The sequence below is a fragment of the Miscanthus floridulus genome, chromosome 5 (genome assembly GCF_019320115.1).
Source record: "Miscanthus floridulus cultivar M001 chromosome 5, ASM1932011v1, whole genome shotgun sequence".
Taxonomy (NCBI): Eukaryota; Viridiplantae; Streptophyta; class Magnoliopsida; order Poales; family Poaceae; genus Miscanthus; species Miscanthus floridulus.
This window is the reverse complement of record NC_089584.1, coordinates 92,535,602-92,547,768: the sequence shown is the minus strand read 5'-3', so window position 1 is coordinate 92,547,768 and position 12,167 is coordinate 92,535,602. Positions and strand designations below refer to the sequence as shown.

Sequence of the window (12,167 nt, the reverse complement as noted above, 5' to 3'; positions counted from 1 at the left end):
ACTTGAACAGGCACACCATGCATTAGGGCAACACAGGCACCAACATTAACAACAACAATAATGCTTGCATTTTTTAATTAGACAGTTATACACTCATACTCTTCATCTGAGTGTGGCTGTTAATTGTGGGAACAAAGCAACCATGGCCAAGCATTTGTGTATTCAGTCCTTAGATAAGTTATTCCATAATGTACAAATAGTTGAGATTCCAGGCTCTACTAACGCTACCAAAACACTTCCCGCCTTAATTCCAGGCCTCAAAACAAAAAAGCAACATCACACTAGACCTCACCACCCTATAGCTAGTTTGCTTCAACGGACTGGAGGACGTTCCTCGTTAAAATGTCGGAGCAAATCAAATATCAATCAAGCCATCGCTAAGCATTATGCTTCTAGGTGTGAATGCCAGTGCCATTTGGGTAGTACCCATTTACCAAGCTGTTCAATGGATTCACAGGTCCAGTTGGGTATAATTTCAGTTTCGGGACTTTACTGATAGCACATGCTTTCGTTGTCAGATTGCTGCGTTGAAGCAAAGGTTCTAGCTGTTCAGATGCCGCGGCTATCAGCCCTGTCAGCGGAGATGAGTTATTGATTCAGATGAGGCACTTAGGCATGCTCAAAATGCAGTAGCAGTCTTATTAGCAGAGTGGACACCAGAAAAAAAAACTCATGGTATTTTTGCAAAGTAGGGTCGTGTTACCTAAGAAGAGCGGAGATGGCTTTCCTGGTCTCGACTTGAATTCAGGATGGAATTGTGCACCGATGAAAAACTTGTGAGAGGGAAGCTCAATGATCTGCATCCAACAGAGCACCACTAAGTGATTGAGAACGTTTCTTATTACTTTCTTAGAAAGTACATCTAAGTCTACAGCATCCGAGAAAATTTCCAAGCCTACCCCCATGCGTTTTCCACTTTCATCTTTGCCCACGAATTGAAGCCCGGCCCTCTCAAAGTCCGGGACCATATCAGGGTTCACCTGGAGGAAAAAAAAATCGTCACTATGCAAAAAGATTAACAGTGACATACATTATTCGATATGGCTAATAGACAATTCAATCAGGGTACCTCGTATCTGTGGCGATGTCTTTCATCTACAGAGCTGGCATTGCCATACCTGAGACATATTTACAACAGTTATATTTCACCACATCAAGTGTACAATCATGCATTAGACTGAAGAATATGAGGATTAGTGTTTTCTTACAGCTTTGCAGATTTGCAGCCATTGACATGGAAATAGGTTCTCCTCGATCCAAGCCTCATTGTCGCTCCCATTTGGGTTTTTGAGCCCTGTGGAAGTGTTGTCAGAAGTTTACAGTTCAAAAATGAATGGTTAATGAAGGATAATAATACCAAGTACGCATGACAGTGAACATAACCTACCTCTGGCATGAAGATGACACAGGGTGATGTTGTAGATGGATCGAATTCCGTGCTATTGGCACCTTGTAGTTTCATCACCGAACGGGCAAACTCAATCACTGCAATTTGCATTCCCAAGCAAATGCCAAGATAAGGAACATTGTTCTCGCGTGCATATTTTGCTGCAAGAATTTTGCCCTGGACTCCCCTATCTCCAAATCCTCCAGGAACGAGTACACCATCTGCACCCTGAGGTGGAATTCCATGAGACGGCTGTACAGAAGTACAGAACTTTCAAGAATTGCATCATGCTACCATTTGATGTATGCACTTACCTTCAGCAACATCCACGCTTTTTTATGGGCTTCAGGGGTCTACACAGAACAACACATCTCGAAAGCATCAGCAAAAGCTCCATTGAGGAATAGAACTGATTCAGTGCCCATGATAAAACTGACCTCTTTAGCTGAAGAATCTTCCAGATCGCAGGAAGGAACCCACTCAACTACAAGTTTTCTTTCCATAGCAACTGATGCATGCAAAAGAGCCTGTAACAAGGTTAATTTCGACAAATTCGTCAGCAAGAAAAGTAAGAATGTCAGGGGGTGCAACTTTGTTGTTTGTTCTGCTAGCGAGAAAGAGTATTCCTAGCACAAATCCATTGAATTAAGAGCATAACCACAATTTAAACAAGCTTCAAACAGAAAACAGCATCATGTAAGAAAACTGAAACTCTTCAAGCAGGTTCCAGCCTCTTCTCAATTCGCATTTGCACATGTTTATGGTACATTTATATAACTTATAAGGCAGTGCCATCTCAACGTTGCTGTGGCCTTTATTTTCAATAAGATAGGGTAGAGTCATGGTTGAGGAACTGAAAAAAAACATGCGATTCATTTTGGTCTAGTATGTTTTTTTCACCAATTTTCATAATCAAACATTGGGTTGGTGGGAGGTATGGATGTACACCCCCACCACCCATGTTCGTTTTCAGCTCAAATTTATCCACCTATTTCTTCTTATTTATATTACCACCCAGTTCCTCCTAGTTGGCCAAGTTTTCATTTTTAAATTCAAATAGTAATAATGTCACCTTAATGACAGACAGGTAGGAATCCGACAGGCCAGTGTATTTTCCAACCATGGCAATCTTGACCTGAAAAGTTAATGCAATAGTGCTCACTTTAACCAACAGTTTGCTCAAAAACATAAGGGCCAATTTTTACCCCTCCCTCCTGGAAACAATAGGAAGAACGATGATAGAAACCTACCGGAGTTTTCAATTTGTCGAACTTGGTGGCTCTTTTAGTCCACTTCCCTAACTCAGGTTCCCGAGGTACTTTTCCATCACTGCATACATAGCAGTAATAAAAAGTAAACACATGAGCAGTGCTCCTTCAATGTTCAAACTACTATATGAACAATTGATGTGATCATGCAAAAGCACATACTACTGAAGCTCTAAAACTTTGAGAATAGCTTCATGGGCCTTCTGGTCCTATAAAAAAGTTCCATTGTGGATGGTTAAATAAGATGCGAATTTCGAATTTATGGTAAACATTCCATAGAAAAGAAATACCCTACCCTTAGCAACAAGGGGATGTGCCAAATGTTTGTCACGTCATGGAGGTTCACTATATTTGAGATCTGCAACGTAAGTTGCATTGTCAGGGCAAGAGCAAGGGTAAAAACTCAAAAGCAGCCTTGTAATGGGAAGCATTGTCATTACCGGAACATGACAAAATTGTGAAAGCTTGACCTTCACATGTTCCTCCAATGGCTGCCGAAAACACAGAAATGACCATTAGTGATTCAGTTTTAAGCACTGACAAACAGTAACATAGAGGCTTTGAAGAACTGGAAACTGGAGAAAGGTGACTGTATAGTGTACCTCAGTACTGCGACATGCTAAAATATCTGGTGCCAGCCCAAGTCCTCTAAGCCCACGAACACTATGCTGTGTAGGCTTAGTTTTCTACACAAATGTAACAGGTTGTCAATTACATATTTACATGAAAGTAATTAACAGAGTTTTTTCTATTTTAAAAGGTTTTGGGTGTTAGTGACACAAAGTTTAGTTTTCTTCAAGCTAAATTGCAATTATACGTAAGCAACTGATAAGTTTACCTGTTCACCGACTACATTTAGAACCGGAACAAGACTGACATGAACGAGACAGAAGTTTCCAGGCCCTACAGCACAGAGAAGGAATGAGCAGACTATAAAAAAACTGTAAAAAGGAGAAAAGGAACAGGCCAAAAGGTAATGTTTCGTGCTCAGAAAAGAACTGTAGTTTTCTTACCAACACGGTATGAAAATTGACCTAATGCTTCAATGAAAGGCATGGACTCAATATCCCCTGCATCAAGAATGCCACTGTCGTTATGCGGCGAAAAGATTTTGTCCCCTGCACCGGCATACTTACACAACTATGGGAACAATTAAGAAAAAATAAACTAATCTAGGTATTTGAACAATGTAATGCTTTTATTTATCCAATAATAGAATTATTATCTTCACCTATAGTGCCCCCAAGTTCAATGACACAAACATCAGGAGGTCCTTCTTTGCCGTCGACTGGAATCATTGCAACACGTTCAATCCAATCTTGTATTTCATCTGTAATATGTGGCACAACCTGATAGTGGAAATGAATACAGGGTTAGCCACGTCTGTCAATAATTATGTTTTCATCACATGAAAACTCCACTGCGTACTGATCACCCACCTGGACAGTTTTTCCTAGGTAGTCACCTCTCCTTTCTTTGTTAATGACAGCCTGATTCGAGCATTACAAAGAAAACTTATGTTAAATTACAGATGACAGAAACCAGCAGGCAGCAGGTACAGTGGTGTCAAGTCCGAGAAGAGTTGGAGTGTGCACAAGCGACAGGAGATCACATGATAATGTAGTAAATAGGCACAATATTTTTCGTCCTGCTAACTTGCAATAGCAACATAACGGTTAGCTCCAATGGAGTGTTTGTTTCAACTGTAGTTTCAGACCTAGTTACCTAGTTTACTTTTGCATCCCATACAAAATTCAGGTGGTCAATAGAAGAAAGATTATTTATGCACCAATTGTCAGAAACAGCCAACAGGGCATCAACTCCACAATTAATCCACCATGTGGCAGGCTGAATCTTTTTCGGCTGCTTCCGACAACGGTGGCAGGCTAGAGGCCCGGATGATTCTGCACATGCATAATTGTACTGCAGTGGATCTTACGATGAAACGTAAAGTGACTCAATAAAGATTTGTGGGTTCCATGTGCATGCAGTCAATCAAACGCTCAATTCAACTTGCAGATAGCCACTGAATGCCGCAGGTTTGTTAATTCAAAGTAAAAAAGGGGGAAAAACAACTTTCTCCCTTTTTAAGAAAAAATATTGGGAAGTATAAAAGCAAACTTTTGACTTGATAGCGCCATACTCCACAGCAGTTTCTAGTTGCACATGGATTAGGGCTCATCTGTCCAATTACCTGATAGATCTTTCCTGTGGTTATATTGTTGTCACGGGTCAATTTGATATCCAGAAAACGCTCGTAATTTCCAAGGTCCAAGTCCACCTTCAAGAAAAATAAAAGAAAGGACCTATTAGCAGGAAAGATACATCCACACAGTACCCATTGTAGGAGAGCTACTCTGCGGAGAGGTCATCCATGATGCTACCAACAACAGTGTTTTTTCTGTTAAGAGAGGGACACAGAAGGATATGCAGGACCAGCTTGTAGTTTAGTTACCTCTCCACCATCGTCCAAAACAAACACCTCCCCATGCTCGAATGGAGACATGGTTCCAGCATCAGTGTTGAGGTATGGATCTGCAGAGGGTAGTCACAAATGAACAGCCATAAGAAATTACGGCTGCCAGTTTTTTCAAAAAAAAAAGAAATTACGGACAGCAGGTAACATTAACTAACAAAACTAAATGGTTTTTTAAACCCTTCACCAACTTTCAGTATAGACAGAAACCTTACAACTAAATTCTTCAATGAACTAAGACGGAGCAAAAAAAAAAGGCACAAGTTCCCAACCACTTTGGAAATCCGTACTTGCACACTCATCAAATGGAGCAAAATGAATACCTTCCTTCAGGGAACGGCACGGAAATATGTCAAAAGAAATTTAATGCTTGAGGTGACAAAATTGACCTAAACTACTGGGGATTCCGTCTCTTTGAAGGAACTAAGATCGTGACACCAAGTTGAGATTCCGTTAAAACAACGAGTACTCGACATCCAAAACGAATGTTGTTGAACACTTGATTTACCAAAAGAATAAACAAAAGCATCCAAAAGAATAAACTCTTAATCACCGAAAACATGGTGTCATGACTCACGAAGTGCACGATCCAAGGTACTGAACAAGATGATTGCAGCTCACTGCTCGCTGAAGCTTATATTAGCATATATGTACAGTACAGAAGTAACAGACCTATACAAGGCTAGACAGCAACAATGAGCAATAAGCTTCCTGCACTCTCATAAAAGAAGAGCAAAAGCTTCCAACAAATTCGACAATAGGAGTCTGAATCTCTCATTTGACAGTATATTTTGTTCAACGAATTTCAAGGCAGTAAAAGGAAAGCAAACATGCACGCGTCTGAGGCCGTTTTGAGAACGAAGAGTTTAAAAGCTGCAGCCATTGCAGCAGGAAACCGGTCGTTTGGCAGTTGAACCAAATTTGAGAGCGCATTTCATTTCGGCTTAATTAAGACGGCCACGAACAAACAACCAAGCGCATTCAGACGAGGGGTTGCCACGCGGCCATCGCACACCCCGCCCAGACAGCTCTGAGTTATCCGGCAAATGTTGCCTCCTTTGCCCCAAACAGCACTTGTTGCACAGCCGAAGCGACAAAAAGGGAGCGTCCGGGCCTGGGCTCTGGGCTCTGGGCTCAGACCGAGGCTAACAACCCAACCAGCAAAGAGACGGCAGAACGAGATCACGCAGACCCGGCGGCCTTTCCACCGAAAAATCCGCCCTTTTTTCCGGATTCTCCGCCGGGGGAGGCAGTTTTTTTTTTCTTTTCGTTTTCGCGCGGAAACGCCAAAGCCACCCCGCCCAAAAGAAAAAGAAATCGCCAGGAAGGAAGCGAGCGGCGGGAGAGGAAGCCAGCAAGGGAAGGAATGGCTACCGATCTTGATGGTGGTAACGCGGAGGCCGCAGGCCTTGAGCACGACGCCGATGCTGCTGGCCGTCACGCCCTTGCCGAGGCCGCTCACCACCCCTCCAGTCACCAGCACGTACTTCATGGCCGCTCCCCTTTCGCCGACGACGGTCCTAGGCTCTGCTCCTGTGCAGTGCAGGACAGGTAGGAGCAACCAAGCAAGCAAGACTGCTGCTGCACTACTCAGTACTCACTAGGCTAGTGTGGTGCCAGGCCAGGGGGGCAAGAGTGGAAGCAGGCTCAGGCGCTGGGCAGAGTTACATAAGTTTTTAGTCTGGAATGGAGGGGAAGACGAGGGGGCTAAATAGAACCTCAGGGGAGGCCTGACAGGTGACAACTCTCCCAAGAACCCTCAGATGTCTCCGTCCGTAAAAGAATATAATTCTAGATCAATATCATGGTTTAGTAATTTAAGTTTAATCAATTATAATTAAAAAAATATAAATATTTATAATATTAAATAAATATTATTAGATTAATTATAAAATATATTTTTATAATAAATTAATTTGAAGTTATAAATGTAAATACTATTTATTAGAAATATGGTCAAACGTGAAGCACTTTAACTGGCACGTATATCATAGTTATTTTCTTTTACGGACAGAGGTAGTAATATTGTCCGGTTCATTTGACTGATAAACCATGATTGAGAATACTATTTACTGATTTATTGTAAGAGAAAAATATTATTCGTTGGCTAAAAAAGTATGGCTTATAAGCTAAGTGAACCGGACTTATAATGGTACTATAATAATACAACGAAGAAGGGATATATAGATACGATATTTTTTTGGTTGGAGCAATTTTAGTTGCTGGACAGGCATTGGTTGAAGCCCAGGTGGCCGGTGAGAGTGTCACCGTGTCTGATTGTGGTCTGCTAATAAAGATTGGATTTCTGTTACAAGAAACACCAGCCTAGAGACGCCGATAAAGTGACAGCTCAGCCTCAGAGTGGATTGTGTGACTGGAAGGGTCGAAGCAGTAGTGTAGCAGAACCGTCTAAAATAATATATTTATAGATATGTTTGTCTTCCACTAGACACTAAGCATTTCGAAAGTGAGCCACATCAGACAGTTTCATCGAGCACACCCCATGGAAGAACCCGAAAATCTATATTTTTCAACTGGATCATAAATGGAAGAATAAAGCTTACAACATTTTAGCAATTTCTTACATCACTTTTCATGCAACATCATAGTATAATATTTATTGTTTATAACAACGGAATATAATCATGTTATCAGAATTTCAGTGGAAATAAAATCATTTAATGACAAGATAAACATTAACACGATGATCCGTTATATACAACACAACAGGTTATAAGTTTTTTTTGTAAAACATTTTGGGTGAAAGTTTTAATTAAACTCTATGTCCGCAATGTTAAGGAAATCCTCACTGAGGCCACCAGGAAGTTTCCACACACAAGTGTCAGCTCCACATGTTCCTGTCACCTGCAACAGGGTAGAACAAACCATAAGTACTCAATTGTACTCCACAAGGCTTACCCGTCAGGAAGAAAGAAAAGACTCCTAAGATATGTAAGGCTATCAGGCTCGTGCGTTATTGCATATGCAGGAAGCATTACTAAAAGTGCGTCCTTATATTCAATTTCATTAGCAGTCACCATTAGGTCATTAACTAACCATTCTATGTAAGCGTCTGTGCTACTTTCAAGCAGGTAGTAAGCAATCAGACAATTTTACCAGCTTTCATATTCCAGTTCTTACTATGGTGCCAGATTGTAGACAAGTAGTACCAGATTACCCGGCGATTCGTGAATCAATGTGTCCAGTTGGGTATCCTGAAACACACACCCTGCTTGTACCCTAGGCACAAGCAGGACCAACCCATCACTCTCATGTCAAGGGGTCCAGGTCCCCGTCCAAACTTGGACTCCAAGCCCCCACATCTAAGTCCCGGACTCAATGTGGTGCTTAGACCTCCACCATCCCCGTCTCTATTCAGTCGGTCCGGAAAGAGCCGGAACCCACAATAAGAGAGCAACGAGCCTTCCCTGCTCCCATAAACAAGTATGTGCTCAGGATAATAAGTCTGTGATCTGATGAGAATCCAATGCAACGGCCGGTCCTTAACCGACACAGGCTGAACAAGTGCAATCCGAGCCTCGCTCGAATGCCAAACCAAGTCCAGATCCAAAGTACCATTCTGTCCGGTCTCCAATTATCATTCATATATATTTTCTAGGTGATAATAATATAATAACAATAATAATATCTTTTCTATCTCTCGCGAGTGACATGCAATCAGTCGACTTCTACCGGAGTCCTATAGCATAGCAATCTACACGATCCTGTCATACTAGTAAGACTATATATATATATATGCAAGTGGGTTTCATTCAACTCCTTAAACTTAATACACAAGCATAAATTAAAGTGCAGAATAATAGGGGTTATGCATCGAGGCTTGTCTAGGTAAGATATAATCAAAAGTTAGCATTCCATCGTGGTGGCATGATCCTCCGAACCATCTTTTCGATGCTCTAGATGACTCCATGATCCCTCATTGTTATATATATATATGCAAGTGAGTTTCATTCAACTCCTTAAACTTAATGCACAAGCATAAATTAAAGTGTAGAATAATAGGGGTTATGCATCGAGACTTGTCTGGGTAAGATATAATCAAAAGTTAGCATTCCATCGTGGTGGCATGATCCTCCGAACCATCCTTTCGATACTCTAGATGACTCCATGATCCCTTATTGTTCCTATTAAGGTATACGTGGATGAAACGCAGAGACGTAATTAACCAACTGCAATCGTGACTCGTAAAATACGATTTACGCCTCTCAAGCTAACGAGCTAGTTCTAACGGTGACCATACTTAGGCTATGTATCCATGTTGCCGAACCAGACGTTATTTCCCAATGAGTGTTTTAGCTATACAAACTCAAGTTGTTTCTTTATTTCATTCTATTGATTTAATATCTATTCGAAATAGGGCATCATTATCTATCTAACAAACTAATTATTCTGGAGCTAAAAAAATTAAAGTGAGCAGATAATAATATTAGAAATTTACTATAAAATTTTCAGAGCCGACACTATCACCATTTTCTCACAAAAATTCCCACAAGTTCACATTTTAACAATATTAAATATTTTAAAATAACTAGAGCAACCCTAAAAACAACACCAACAAGATGAACAAAATACATTAACAGATAGATCATGATTTTAGAAACCTAATAAAATTGGTTTCACTATTTTTGGATCCCTAAATGATTTTATATCTAAATAACAAAAATCAGCTCAAAATTTATTTTAGAAAACATTTTCTAATTCCCAGGAAAACGAGAAGGGCACCGCGGCCCACTCGGCCCAGCGCGAGGCGCGACCACGTGTGGCAAGCCGGCCCAGCAAGCGGCCCAAGGCAGGGAGCCCACGCGCGCGCCATCTTGCAAAAGAGACCATGTTCTTCTTAGTAATAGCACAACCTCCCTACACACTATTCTCCTAGTCATCATGTTTGCAAATGGGCCCCCGAATGTTGCCGACTTCACCACGGGGAGGTCCCCGGCAACCCTACGTGCGACGGCGTGGCTCCGGCCGGCACGGCCCGGCCATGCTAGCCTACCGAAGGTCAAACCGACGCGTCCAACGAGCCGACATGAATCTACGGACCAACGTGCATAGGTTGGAGGCAGCGGAGGAGCCCAGTGGTGAACTACCTAACCTAGTCTCGACGATGGGGCAATCCACGCGGCGGCGCGAGAGATCCAGCGAACCTATGCGCTCACGAAGAGATAGACATGGCGAAGAAGCTGCAGGAGATCACCGTGGTGTACGCTATGGCGACCGTTGATGTAGGGGAGGTCCGAGGTGATCTGGCCACGTGCGAGCCGTCGGGGCGACGGTGCTCCGAGGCGGACACCGGCGCGTCACCGCATCTCCGGTGGAGTTCCTAACTAGAAGAACGCGAGCACCAGCTAGAGAAGGTCAAGACGAGTTCATTGCTACAAGCAATTGAACTTCTACCAGCCTTACGGCCTTACCCCAAAACGTGCTCTGCTACGGCGGCGAGACGACCGTCAGCTCGGAAAATGCCAAATTCGGCCAGCAAAAGGGAATGTAGGGGTCGAAGAGGGTCGCCTGGCTAGCCAACCTCCAAAGCCAACCGTGGTTGCAAGGAATCGAGCTAAGGCGGTCGGGAAAGCATGAATGGCGACAGCGGCTCGACCGAAGCTCGGCGTGGCCATGGCAGGGGCGAAGGCAGTGGAGTTCTCAGCCAGTTAAGGCGAGATCGAGTACGTGCCGGGGAAACAATGCGACACCATGGTCCCACAAATGGCGCTTGGATGGGACTCCTAAGGCCAGAGCCCGCGCGTCAATGCATGGACACGTGCGGGCGGCAGCCCACCGTCGCGACGTAGTCGAAGATAATGCGAGTAGGAGCGTGATAGGTGAGTTGAGAGGCTGTGAACGTGCCACATGGTGGAACAAGGTGAAAGGAAAGGACAGAGCGTAGCCCTGTGCGCGACTTGGCCGCACGTGCGCACAGCGCGACGACCGTGACCAAGCCTGGCTCGTCATGCCGCCGGCTGGCCTCCAGACTGGCCCGCGGGGCTCGGCCAAGGCGACGATAAGACGTCGTGCGCAGTCAGCAACACGCAGCACGGCCTGAGGGCTGACCAGCTGTGGCCAACCAGCCACGGCCCCCGCCCGACACCGGTACACACACGCGCGCGCGTGGTGACCACGGCCACAGAATCCAAACGGTCGAAACGACAACACGGTTTTTAAAGCGAGCCAAAAACTGCTAACGACCCTAGATGAAGCTCAACTACTTTCCTTAACCTCAAACCCGTAGTGCCAACTATCTAGCAAAGCAATTGCCGAGGCCCGGGAGTAGCTCGAGGAGGAGTTATATGCATGCCAACATGGGCTTGTCACGCCGAACGCCCGTTCGCGAACAGAGCACCGAAACGTGATTTACCATGCGTTCTAGGGAATTTGGGTAATTTTTGTGGGCACATCGCGACTCCCATCGTGACTACAACCTATACCATCCTCAAGTACTCACCTTGATGCAATCAACTGCACACTTACATGAAGCTAGTGTTTAGGCATTTTGGTAAAAATTTAAATGACAAAATAGCATTGTCAATTATCATTTCAGACTTACAAGAATTCGATGTTCGATTAGTACTAACCTCCCCTAACACTTTTGATTGAATTTTTAAAAGGTCAAAACATTGTTAATTTCAACTAACTAACATACCGTGACCTAGTCCATATTTTGTACTAACTCGTAGGAACAAAATATTAAAGCACGATTTAAGTATGTTCCACTATATAATTTACCAAAGATAGCACTTTTAAACTTAAATCGTTTGTTTGCCGACTTAACCGTGAAGAGTGGATTTAATTTCAATTTGATTTCTGAACTTCGCAAAAATACTAGCTGGCATTATTATTCTCCAAGATTTAAATTGCATGCCCAGCTACGTAACTCGCCCTCAAATCTTTATTTCCACAATATACTCCAGTTATAATTGGTCGTTGTTCATAGAAATTGTTTTCATGCCAACAATTAACACAACTTATTCTATTCTTTTTGTTAGGAGTTTTCATCACCACCTCTTTACGCTAAGTAAAC

General features: G+C 43.0%; 1 protein-coding gene across 4 annotated transcripts; it reads right to left on the bottom strand.

Moving 5' to 3' along the window:
- Window positions 1-45: 45 nt before the first annotated feature.
- LOC136450235 (uncharacterized) lies at window positions 46-6,814 on the bottom strand. 4 transcript variants are annotated; one of them, XM_066450606.1, is made up of 21 exons: window positions 6,506-6,814; window positions 5,111-5,190; window positions 4,850-4,936; window positions 4,095-4,145; window positions 3,887-4,004; window positions 3,669-3,773; window positions 3,494-3,558; window positions 3,258-3,341; window positions 3,096-3,146; window positions 2,951-3,013; window positions 2,818-2,864; window positions 2,638-2,716; window positions 2,460-2,522; window positions 1,825-1,914; window positions 1,702-1,740; window positions 1,388-1,615; window positions 1,209-1,294; window positions 1,070-1,118; window positions 900-980; window positions 704-797; window positions 46-571 (listed from the first exon to the last, which is right to left on the bottom strand). In XM_066450606.1, the coding sequence occupies exons 1-21, from the start codon at window positions 6,621-6,623 to the stop codon at window positions 393-395; spliced, it is 1,857 nt and encodes a 618-aa protein (XP_066306703.1). In that variant the 5' UTR covers window positions 6,624-6,814; the 3' UTR covers window positions 46-392. The 4 variants fall into 4 exon arrangements, with proteins under 4 accessions (XP_066306703.1, XP_066306704.1, XP_066306701.1 ...); XM_066450607.1 differs by having other exon boundaries at window positions 3,669-3,725; XM_066450604.1 differs by having other exon boundaries at window positions 1,209-1,615.
- Between the last annotated feature and the right edge of the window lie 5,353 nt (window positions 6,815-12,167).

Excerpts from the sequence above, each read along its gene's own strand:
- LOC136450235 (XM_066450604.1), bottom strand. The coding sequence starts at position 6,623 with ATGAAGTACGTGCTGGTGACTGGAGGGGTGGTGAGCGGCCTCGGCAAG. Across the intron at positions 1,741-1,824 it reads AAGATTCTTCAGCTAAAGAG|ACCCCTGAAGCCCATAAAAA; the intron begins GTCAGTTTTATC and ends TGTTCTGTGTAG. Across the intron at positions 798-899 it reads AAAGTGGAAAACGCATGGGG|ATCATTGAGCTTCCCTCTCA; the intron begins GTAGGCTTGGAA and ends TGTTGGATGCAG.